Source organism: Athene noctua, chromosome 39 (assembly GCF_965140245.1).
Source record: "Athene noctua chromosome 39, bAthNoc1.hap1.1, whole genome shotgun sequence".
Taxonomy (NCBI): domain Eukaryota; kingdom Metazoa; phylum Chordata; class Aves; order Strigiformes; family Strigidae; genus Athene; species Athene noctua.
The window spans coordinates 65,901-75,533 of record NC_134075.1 but is presented as its reverse complement, the minus strand read 5'-3'; the positions used below and the strand labels follow the sequence as shown (position 1 = coordinate 75,533).

The 9,633-nt window shown below is 72.6% G+C and overlaps 3 protein-coding genes across 5 annotated transcripts; all 3 read right to left on the bottom strand.

Annotated features, from left to right (window-relative positions):
• Positions 1 to 49: 49 nt before the first annotated feature.
• Positions 50 to 1,562, bottom strand: OTUD5 (OTU deubiquitinase 5). Its single transcript, XM_074931115.1, has 3 exons — positions 730 to 1,562; positions 253 to 343; positions 50 to 147 (listed from the first exon to the last, which is right to left on the bottom strand). The coding sequence occupies exons 1-3, from the start codon at positions 1,303 to 1,305 to the stop codon at positions 50 to 52; spliced, it is 765 nt and encodes a 254-aa protein (XP_074787216.1). The 5' UTR covers positions 1,306 to 1,562.
• A 769-nt stretch (positions 1,563 to 2,331) lies between these two features.
• On the bottom strand, positions 2,332 to 4,658 carry EBP (EBP cholestenol delta-isomerase). Its single transcript, XM_074931076.1, has 5 exons — positions 4,017 to 4,658; positions 3,539 to 3,857; positions 3,191 to 3,227; positions 2,957 to 3,087; positions 2,332 to 2,847 (listed from the first exon to the last, which is right to left on the bottom strand). The coding sequence occupies exons 2-5, from the start codon at positions 3,828 to 3,830 to the stop codon at positions 2,639 to 2,641; spliced, it is 669 nt and encodes a 222-aa protein (XP_074787177.1). The 5' UTR covers positions 3,831 to 3,857; positions 4,017 to 4,658; the 3' UTR covers positions 2,332 to 2,638.
• Positions 4,659 to 4,914: 256 nt separating this feature from the next.
• CCDC120 (coiled-coil domain containing 120) lies at positions 4,915 to 9,626 on the bottom strand. Of its 3 annotated transcripts, none has more exons than XM_074931074.1 (10): positions 9,332 to 9,624; positions 8,857 to 8,946; positions 8,477 to 8,583; positions 7,983 to 8,090; positions 7,407 to 7,584; positions 7,115 to 7,156; positions 6,848 to 7,010; positions 6,627 to 6,710; positions 6,047 to 6,436; positions 4,915 to 5,250 (listed from the first exon to the last, which is right to left on the bottom strand). In XM_074931074.1, the coding sequence occupies exons 2-10, from the start codon at positions 8,903 to 8,905 to the stop codon at positions 5,178 to 5,180; spliced, it is 1,194 nt and encodes a 397-aa protein (XP_074787175.1). In that variant the 5' UTR covers positions 8,906 to 8,946; positions 9,332 to 9,624; the 3' UTR covers positions 4,915 to 5,177. The 3 variants fall into 3 exon arrangements, with proteins under 3 accessions (XP_074787175.1, XP_074787174.1, XP_074787176.1); XM_074931073.1 differs by having other exon boundaries at positions 6,627 to 6,734; positions 9,332 to 9,622; XM_074931075.1 differs by lacking the exon at positions 6,627 to 6,710 and having other exon boundaries at positions 9,332 to 9,626.
• Between the last annotated feature and the right edge of the window lie 7 nt (positions 9,627 to 9,633).

The following is a 9,633-nucleotide window of genomic DNA, read 5'->3' as shown; positions in this document are numbered from 1 at the left end:
TGTGCCCCCCAGAACCCCTCAGTGCCCTGCCATCACCCTCCTGCACACCTCAGTGCCCCACGGCTCCCTCCCAGTGCCTTACAAGATAGTCCATGCAGTGCTTGCGGACCACCTCGTGCATGTCCTGGTCTCCGTACACCTGGTCAGCTACAGGCAGGCAAGGGGGGCAGAAAAGGACAGCGAGGGGGGTGTCAGCCTCTGCCCACAGACACCTGAGATCCCGGTGTTGGGGTCGGGGGGGACAGGGCTCACCCACTGCCCGGAAGAGGCAGGCACCATCCTCCTTCATGCGCTTGATGATGAAGCCTTTCTTCTCCCGCAGCGCCTTCTCGAACCGGTGCTCCTGCTGGAGACACAGCTGGGCTTGGCGCCGGCACCCACACACTGCGGGGGGGGGGCAAGGGAGGGGTCCCCGGGGACACACGCAGCAGGAACCCAACACCCACCCCACGCGGGGATGAGCGCAACGAGCACGGGGGTCCCCGGGGACACACACACGGGAAGGAGAGGGGACAAGGCGGGTTCCGGGGCGGGGGGATACATGCCACACGGGACAATCACCTCGTGTGACTCACACAACTGTGGGGCTCAGAGCACAGAGACACCCAGAGAGCTCCTAAAGCACCCCAGGCCACTCGGGTCCCACCGTGGCCCCCCGCCCCACCACCTGCCCTTACCCCAGGGCCCGGTGCCCCCAGGTCCCCCTTGTCCCGGTGCCGGCCCTCGCACCTGCTCTGCTGTGGCCGGGTCCATCTCCACCCGCCCGGCCTCATACTCGTCCTCGCTGTTGTAGCCGCCTCCTGCCTCGTCGGGGCCGGGGCTGCCACCAGGGCCCATACCCAGCCCGAGGCCCATCCCGCCAGGCCCGCCGCAGCCGGGGCCACCACCGCCGGGGCCACCACTGGGCCCGGCCCCTCCGCGCCGCCGCCGCTTGCTGTGTCCGGGGCCGCCGCCGCCGCCGCCACTGCCGGGGCCGCGGGGCTCGGGCAGCCCCAGCGCCGCCGCCTCCAGCCCCAGCAGCGACCCGGGCCCGTCCCCCGTAACGGGGCCGCCACCGACAGGGCCGCCAGGACCGGCAGGGGGGGGCGAGCCGGCGGCCGGCAGGCCGGCCCAGCCCCGCAGCGGCGGCGGCGGCGAAGCCCTGGGCCGAGGCCCGCCAACACCGCCGGGGCCGACGGACTCGCCCACGCCACCGGGGCCGCGCTCGGGGCCAGCGTCCGCGCCGCGCTCAGGGCCGGCGTCCGGGCCTGAGTCGCCGTCGCCGTCGGGCGCCGGCACCGGCTTCTTCTTTGGAAGGATGGTCATTGCGGGGCGCGCATGGGGCGGCGCCGGGGGGACTGGGGGGGGGGGGACCGGGAGGCCCCGCCGGGCCGCGGCAGCCCCGGGAGGCGCCGGGGGCCGAGGATGGTGCTGTTACCCGCGGGCCCCGCGGAACCGGGGGGGCCTCGCCCAGGCCCCCCCGCGTGCGCGGCTGCAAGGCCGGAGCTGTCGGGCCGCGGAGCGCGGGCGGGGGCGCTGCCGCCGCCGGGCCCGTGTCAACATCAACAGCGGCGCCCTCTGACCTCTCGCGGCGCTTCCGCCTCACCCGCCGCCCGCGCGCCCATTGGCCAGCGGCGCCCTCGCCGAGCTTCCATTGGCCGGCGCCCCGACCGGAAGTCCCGCCCTCGCGGAGGCCGGCGGGGAGGGAGGGCGGGAGAGGGGGTGGGACCGGCGTCGCCCCGGCGACGACGCGGCTGCCCGCGGATTGGGTGGGAGGCGGGAGGAGGGCGCGGATGGGGCGGGGAGCGGACGGAAAGGAGAGAGCGTTGATTGGGGCGAGCTCTGGTAGGCGGGTCCGCCCGGAGCGGGCTCTGATTGGGTGGCAGGGAGACAGGCGGGGCTCGGGGAGGCTGCGGGCGCTAATTGGCTAGCTGCGGAAGGAGGCTTTCCTTCAGGAGAGGGCGCTGATTGGGCGGCGCGGCCGGGCCGCCGAGGGAGCGGAGGCTGGTTGGGGCGCACGGATAGGGCGGGACTTAAGGAGAGCGCTGGCGCTGATTGGCTGCCTAGCGACCGCTGGCCTATCCGGTTTCAAGGCGCCGGGAATGGGCGGGAGCAGTGAGAAGACTTCTAGTCGCGATTGGGCCGAGTCTAACCCCGCCCACCCCAATCTCCCATTGGCCACGGCAGGCGACCTAATTTCCCATTGGCTGAGGAGCAGCAGAGGCGAGGCGAGTACGGACGCCGTCTCCCTTGACTCCACCCCCAAAGCTGTCAATCTCCCGGAGGCCACGCCCCATCTGCCTGCCCTCCAGGCGTGCGCGGCCCCGCGCCCCCCCCAGCACAGACCCACGGTTCTGTTTTCAGCTCGTTTATTAAAATCCATCCCACAGCTCCCAGTAACAAGGGTGGAACCCCCCCTCCCTGCCCAAGGGGACTGCGGCATCGGGCTGCTGTCCCCGAGCTCTCGCTGGGGGGGAATGACTGCAGCCCCAGGGATGCCCCGAGGGGACCCAGGCGTCCAGGCACACGCTGAATCCTTTCCTGGGGACTCAAGGCCCTGCCCCGTGCCGAATTCATGCTGAACAGCCCCTCAGAGGAGGGGTCTCCCAGCTGGGACCCAGGTGTCCAGGCGTCGTGCGGGGGACCCAAGCGCCGGGGCTCAGTGGGCTTTGTGGCGGGGACGGTCAAGGGCACGCTGGGCGGCGGCCAGCTGACGGCAGCTGTCGGCCAGGAGGGCACCAGGCACCAGCACCCACACCCCGTTGAGCCCCACGAAGTAGCCCCAGAAGTAGAGGGGCTGGGGGTCGCTGTGGCTCCAGCCCGCACGCGCTTCCGTGGCGAAGTAGAGCACGTCCCCGTAGAGCTGCCCTGTGCGTGGGTAGGGAGATGCTGTCAGGGAGGGCTGGGCGGCCGCAGGGACACGGGCGGCCCCCCCCTCACCTCCCTTCCCCAAGGTGTGCGGGAGTCCCAGGTGTACCGAGGGAGACGATGAGCTGCAGGACGTAGCGGATCGGGTGGCGGCGCAGAAACGCGAGGAAGGTGAGGAAGCTGAGGGGGCCCCAGGCCCAGGCGGTCACTGTCTCCATGGCAACCGTGAAGTCATCGCTCCTGGAAAAAAGGGGTGACACACACAGAGCGGGGTCAGCTGGATGCCCGTGTCCGCCGGACACGTCCCTCCCCACCCACCCACCCAGCCACCTCCGCAACTCACGTCATGTAGCGGCTGTCAGCTTTGGCGTACTCCTTCCCTGCAGGCAGCGCAGGGTTAGCGGGGTGACCCAGGCGTCCGGGTGCACCCCCACGCCCCCCAGGGCACACAGCACACAGCCCCCCCACCGCCCCATGGCCCTGTGACACCCGGGTGTGCCCCTCCCATGATGCCCAGAGAACCCCCTTTTCCCTTCAGGGCCCACTGGTGCCCCAGGGGACCCCTCCCCAAAGGGACGCAGGCGATGGGGACCCTCCCCAGGGTACTCAGACCCCCTTTAGCAGCCCCAGAGCCTCCCCCGGCCACCGTTATCCGCCCCGGGCCCCCCCGCCACCCCTGCCCGGCGCTCACAGACGTCGGCCAGCAGCCCGGTGTCGGCGGGCAGCTCCCGGTGCCGCAGGCTGAAGTAGCCCTCCAGGACCCCGTGCACCCCCGCGCACATCAGGAACCAGCCCAGCGCCAGGCGGCGGGCGGGGCTTCGCGAGGCCCCGCCCCTCGCCCCGCCCAGCACCCAGCCCAGCGCCAGCAGCCCCGCCCCGGCAGCCGCTACGGCGCCTGCGCACTGCCAGCCGGGGCGCGCGCTGGCCACGTAGCCCGGCAACGGCAGAGACCGGGGCCAATAGGGGTGCGCCGTCGTCGCCATGGCAACGCCGTTACGGTCGTCGCTGAGCTGCGAGGGGGGAGGAAGGAGGAAGCCAAGTGAGGGAGGGTGGACGCGACCCCGCCCCGGACGCCCCCACCCGCACCACCGCCCCCCGTTAGCGGCCGGGCCCCCGGCGCTTTTCCCCGCCACCGCCGGCCAGGCCCCGCCGCGCGCTGCCGCCCTCACCTCAGCCTCGCCTCGCCGCGCCGCTCTCTCGCGCGCCGCTCCCTCCGCCGCGCCTCCGCCCCCGCGGCCAATGGGCAGCGCCCCGCCCACCGCCCCCGACCGCCGATTGGCCAGCCCAGCCGCTGGGGAGACGTGGGGCCAGGGGGCGGAGCGCCGGGGGCGGGGCCTCACCGCGGAGGCGGACGCGCTTTGAACCGGCGCGAGGGCCACGGGGGGGCGGAGCCTCGGCGACGTTCGGGGGGCGTGTCCTAGTTGGGGGCGTGGCTTGGCGCCCGGCTCTACAGGGGCTCTATCACGGTTCTATAGGGGCTCTATAGAAGTTCTATGGGGGCTCTACAGGAGCTCTATAGGGGCCGCGCAGCTCCCCAGCCAAGCACTGGCCCTGCGCTCCCCCCGTGGATCCCCCCGGGATGTACCAGCAGCACACAGCCCCCACCTGGGCCTGGACAGGAGCTGTACGTACCCCCCAAAATATATATGGGCCACACAGAGCTGCCCTGACCTGCGCTGCGAGGACATACAGAGGTATCCAGGCAGACCCCTCCCAGGAACACAGAGACCCCCCCGGAGCTCTACAGACCCCCTGACTGCAGCTTTACCTGAGACTGCGTAAGCACAGTTCTGCCAGGAACAGATCGATTGGCCCAGACTCATCAATTCTATACAGTCCCCTTCCCAAACCCTATAGGAACTACGTACAGCCCCCATAGGATGCACAGCTCTTCCCAAAAATGTGTGGGGGCCACTTCCTCCCCCCTCCCCTCCAGGCCACACCGACAACCCCTGGACGTGTTTGGAACATGTAACGACCCACCCCCGAGGCCGTACAGGAGCTATACGGTGAGCAAGGAACCCCAAACCAGCAGCATTTCCCCCCAGAAAGAGGCAGGCAAAGCAGTGGCAGCAGGTCCCTGTATTGAACCCAGCTGTGCGCCCCCCCCCCCCTCGCCCCACCCCGCCGAACCCCCTCTCCTGAGGGGGGCATGCGACGGGGGCCCCCTGAAACCAGCAGCTCACCAGGAGCGGCCAGGGAGGCCCCAGGTTGGGGGCTCCCTCCAAATTTAGGGGCACCCCACCCATACCTGGGGACCCCTCCCCACACAAGGGAAGGGGGGGGGGGAATGGAGTGATTCCGGGGGTGCGACCCCTTGGATTTGTGGGTCAGACCAGAGTGCCGGGGGGCTGCGGGTCCGTGGTGGTGGTGGGGCTGGCCACAGGGGGGTCCCCCGAGGCCCTGGGGGTGGCAGGAGCAGGGGGAGATGTCAAAAAAGAGAAATAAAGAGAAAATAAAGGAAATACAGAGGGAAAAAAAGCACACAACACAGGGGAAGACAACAGAAACAAAAGAGAGAGAAGAAAAACAGCAATTAGCCCCCCCCAAACATGTCCCCCCCCCCCACCCCCGCCTGGACAACCCAAAGCCCTGGGGATGGGGACCCCCCTCTGGACCCCCCTCTCTGCCTGGGACCCCCACCCTCCCACCCCCAGAATTAAGGAAAGAAAAGGACACAGGAGAAGAAAAAGAAAGGCAGGAGAAATGTCCCCCAGAAATGGGCAGGGATGCCGGGGTGGGGGGGAGCCCCGGAATGGGGGTTTGAAGGGAAACTGGGGAAGGGACCCCACCCCGGGGAGACCTCAAATGTGGGGCTGCTGGGGGACCCCAAACTGATGCATTTGGGGACTTCTGAGTGTCTCCCATGGAGTAGGGCTGAAGGGGGAGGGTTGGGGGGGCCCAATGGGGGCACATTTGGGGTGTCAGGGGTCTCCAAGTGGGAGTCCCCAATTTGGGGACGTTTAGGGGTCCCTGAAGAACCAAGAGGCCAAGCTGGAGCTACTGGTACCCCAAAATCAAGGCCCTCCTTGTCCGCAAATTGACGACGTCTGGAGGTCCCCAATGGACGGGAGGGTCCCCAAACTGGTGATATCCGCCTCCTTGGGGGGGTTGCTCACATCATGCCCCCAAATGGGGGCCTACCCCCAACACCCCTCCTTAAAAGAGGGGCGTGTGGTACCCCCGGGGCGCCCCGTACCTGGGCGCCAGGGCCCCGGCATAGCTGAGCGAGTGGGGCAGGCCGGGGGTGTCACGGCGGCGGGGGGGCCAGGCAGGGCCGGGGGGTGGCAGGCGGGGGCCGGGGGGTGCTGCCGGGGGGGCCCCCGTGTGCCGCAGGTACCAGTCCCGCAGCCCCTCCAGCGCCAGCCACTTCTGGCTGCGGCGCTGCTCGGCTGAGGGGGGGCCCCCCCGGCCCCGGGCAGCCTCAGGGGTGCTTTCGGGGGGGCCCCCCCAGTCGATCAAGGCCTCCGAGCTGTTGCTGCGGCGGGTGCGCGGGGCCGGTGGGGGTGGGCCGGGTGCCGGGGGCCCCCCCAGCTGCGAGTCCTGGCTGCCCGACCACGGCCGGGGGGGCAGCCCTGGCATCTCGGGGCTGGGAAGAGAGGGGACACGGGGTGAGACCGAGGGGACGCGGTCCCCCAAAGCCCCCTGCACCTGCCCTCCGCGCCCCTACACTGCTCACTGTGCCCTGCGATGGCCCCGCACAACCCCCAGGACCTGCTATTGCCCCCCAGCCCCCACCTCCCACCCACCGTGCCCCCCCGGCCCCCCAACACGCTCACCGGCAAAGGGGGTGCCCGCGGGCGCAGGGGCTGCGGGCCAGGACGGGTGTGGCTGGGACGCTGCGGCCCTCGAAGCTGGAAGCGCTGCGGGGCAGGGTCCGTGCCGGGCTGGGGGCCGCAGCACCCCGTCAGGGGGGTCGGGGGCCCCCCCCCAGCGCGTTTGGGAGAGGACACGGGGTGGGAAAGGCCTTAGGGGGGGCTGGGACTGGGGGGACACGCACCTGGCAGGGCTGGCGAGGGAGCTGCGGCGGCCAGGTGCCCCCGGGGGGACATCGGGGGCCCAGGGAGGCCGGCGGTCGGGGCTACCGGATCCGGCCCGGGGGGGCGAGGGGCGACCAGCTCCGCTCGGGGGAGGCTTGGGTGGGGGCAGCCCCGGCAGAGCCCCTGTGGGAACACACAGCGTGGGAACGCAGCAGCCAGGGGCCCCCCCGGGGGACGTGGGTGTCCAGGCCAATCCCTTGGGGGGCACCCGAGAGTCTGGCACTCACCGTTCTCCAGCGCAGGCAGATCGCAGAGGGACCCGTTCTCCTCTGAGGGAGCCAAAGCGAGGGACGAGGGGTCAGTGCCGCCATGGCCCCCCCAAACCTGCTCCCGCCCCGTTTGGGGACCCACCACGGGGCTTCAGCCTCTCTGCAGCCCCCGCGGCCCAGGCCAGGCTCTCCTCAGAGCTCCCCACCGCCCCCCGGTCCTCTGGGGACCCCCCCCGCTCCTCCCCCAGTGCCTTGGGGACCCCTCAACTCCTCCCGCGGTGCTCCGGGGAACCCCCGCCCCGGTGCTCACCGTGTGCGGCGGCGCCGAGCTGGGCGCGGAGCTGCCGGAGCCGCTGAGCCGCATCGGCCTGCAGGCGCTGGCGGCGACGGCGCTGCTCGGGGGGCAGCCCAGGGGCGGCCGCCAAGCGCCGGGCGGCCTCCACCACCTGCAGCTGCACCGCCACCTCCCGCCGGGCCGCCCGCGCCGCCTGCGGGAGCCGGGATCGGGCACGGCGGGGCCGGGCCGGGCCGCGGGCGCCGCCGTTCGGAAGCCGGAGGGGGCCGCGTGGGGTACGGGGGCCGCGAGCGGCTGTGGGGGTTAGGGGTGCCGCGGGACGTGCCGGGGTTCGGGGGCCGCCATAGCGGGACGCGCAGCGGGGCACCATCGGGGTACGGGGGCCGTGAGGGGACAGGCCGGGGTACGGGGGCGCCGGGGGTCACGCCGGGGGGGCCAGGAAGCCGCAAGGGGACGCACCCAGGTGGGAGGCAGGATTGGGTCAGCGACACCGTGGGGGGGGGGGAAAGGACATTTTTGGCCTCCCGCCACCCCCCAGACCCTCGTTCTTCTTCCCTCCAGCCCCCCCCCACCCCATTCCCCACTGCCTACCTCAGGGAGGGGCCCCCGCGGGGGACCCCCGGCCCGGCGGCGCGGGGGTGGCTGGGGCCTCTCGCCGGGCTCCAGGGGGTATTCGGGGGGCAGCTTCCCCGTCAGCTCCTGCGCACAGCGGGGGGGCGATTGGGGGCCAGGGGGCTGGGGTGGGGGGGTCTGGGGGCCTCCAGGAGGGGAAGGGGGCTTTGGGGGACCAGGGAGCTTGGAGGGGTTGGGGGGGGGGTAAGGCAGTTCTGGGGAGGGCTATAGGGGTCCCAGGGGGGGCAGGGGAGTGGATAGGGGGTTCTATGGGTGTCCTGGGTGGAGAGTGGGGACCCCGGGGGGCTTCAGAGGGGCTTGGGGGGGTCCCAGGGGGCTGAGGGGGTGATGGGGTTGGGGGGCGGAACCCCGAGGGTCAGAGATCAGGGTGTTCTGTGGGTCGGGTCCCCGGGGGGGGGGGGTGGGTGGAACAGGGATGGGGGGGGTCAGGTCAGAGGTCAGGGGTGACTCACGGCCTCCTGCAGGCAGAGGCGCCGCAGCTCCCGCAGGCGCAGCCCCAGGGCCTGGCGCAGCCCCCGCTGCCGCTCCCGCAGCTCCTGCAGCCGCCCCGCGGGCGCCCCTGCGCCGGGCAGAGGTCAGGGGGCAGAGGTCAGGGGGCACCAGGGGCAGCGTTTGGGGTCAGAGGTCAGAGACACGGGGGTCACCAGGGAGCAGAGGTCAGGGTCACCGCAGGTCACCGGGGTCAGAAGGCACCAGGGGTCAGAGGTCAGGGGGCACCATGGGGGGCAGGGGGACCGAAGTCAGGGGCACAGTGGGGCACGGGAGACACTGCGGGGTCAGAGGGCACGGGGGGACAGGGCAGGGCGGGGTCAGAGGTCAGGAGCCGTCGTACCTGCAGGGCTGTAGGTCCCCGGGGGGATGATGTGGCCCCTCACCTCCATCGTGGGGCGGGCGGGGGGCCGGCACCCATCGGCCCCGGGCGCTGCGGGGAACCGTCAGCCCAGGCGGCCAGAGGGGGGGGGGACACGGGACACTCGGGCGTCCGCTTCCCCCCGGGCCGGGGGGTCACGGCCCGGTCCCTCCCGCCGCGCCTCTCTCCCCCGCTTCCGCCTGCCCAGCCCCTCCCCAGGGACCGGGGCGTCCCCTCCAGCCCCCCCCGGCGCCCGGGGTCGTGTCCCGTTCCCCCCCCCCCCCCCCCCCGAGGGACCCAGGCCCCTTCTCCCGCTGAAGGGGCCCCCAGGGGTGTGTGGGGGGGCGAGGCTCAGACGCCTGGATCCCCCCGGGGGACCCCAGCCCCCCTCCCCGAACCCCCGTTTCCCACAATGCCCCGGGGCAGCTCCCCCCCCCCCCCGCCGGGTCCCCCTTACCGTCACCCGGCGGGCGCTGCTCCGGGGGGCGGCGTGGCCGGGGGGGGGTCCCGCCACCCACACGGCTGGGTGGGACCCAGGCGTCCGGGTGGGGGTCAGCCCCGCACCCCCCCCGGGGGACACGGGCGTCCGGGCAGCCCCGCTCCCCCCCCCGGCGGCTCCGGGGGGACCCAGGCGTCCGGGAGCGGGGGGGTTGTCGCTCCCCGCAGAGGGACGCGTGCGGCCGGGCGGGGAGCGGAGGCCTTCCCGGGCACCAGGCGGCCGGGCGGGTGTCGGGGTCCCCCCTGCTTCCCCCCCCGTGA

Excerpts from the sequence above, each read along its gene's own strand:
- EBP (XM_074931076.1), bottom strand. The coding sequence starts at position 3,830 with ATGGCGACGACGGCGCACCCCTATTGGCCCCGGTCTCTGCCGTTGCCG. Across the intron at positions 3,088-3,190 it reads GCTGACAGCCGCTACATGAC|GAGCGATGACTTCACGGTTG; the intron begins GTGAGTTGCGGA and ends CCTTTTTTCCAG. Across the intron at positions 2,848-2,956 it reads GCAGCTCATCGTCTCCCTCG|GGCAGCTCTACGGGGACGTG; the intron begins GTACACCTGGGA and ends ACCCACGCACAG.
- OTUD5 (XM_074931115.1), bottom strand. The coding sequence starts at position 1,305 with ATGACCATCCTTCCAAAGAAGAAGCCGGTGCCGGCGCCCGACGGCGAC. Across the intron at positions 344-729 it reads ACCCGGCCACAGCAGAGCAG|GAGCACCGGTTCGAGAAGGC; the intron begins GTGCGAGGGCCG and ends TGTCTCCAGCAG. Across the intron at positions 148-252 it reads CTGCCTCTTCCGGGCAGTGG|CTGACCAGGTGTACGGAGAC; the intron begins GTGAGCCCTGTC and ends GCCTGCCTGTAG.
- CCDC120 (XM_074931073.1), bottom strand. The coding sequence starts at position 8,905 with ATGGAGGTGAGGGGCCACATCATCCCCCCGGGGACCTACAGCCCTGCA. Across the intron at positions 7,011-7,114 it reads TCTGCCTGCGCTGGAGAACG|GGGCTCTGCCGGGGCTGCCC; the intron begins GTGAGTGCCAGA and ends GTGTTCCCACAG. Across the intron at positions 6,735-6,847 it reads TCCCTCGCCAGCCCTGCCAG|CCCGGCACGGACCCTGCCCC; the intron begins GTGCGTGTCCCC and ends TGCGGCCCCCAG.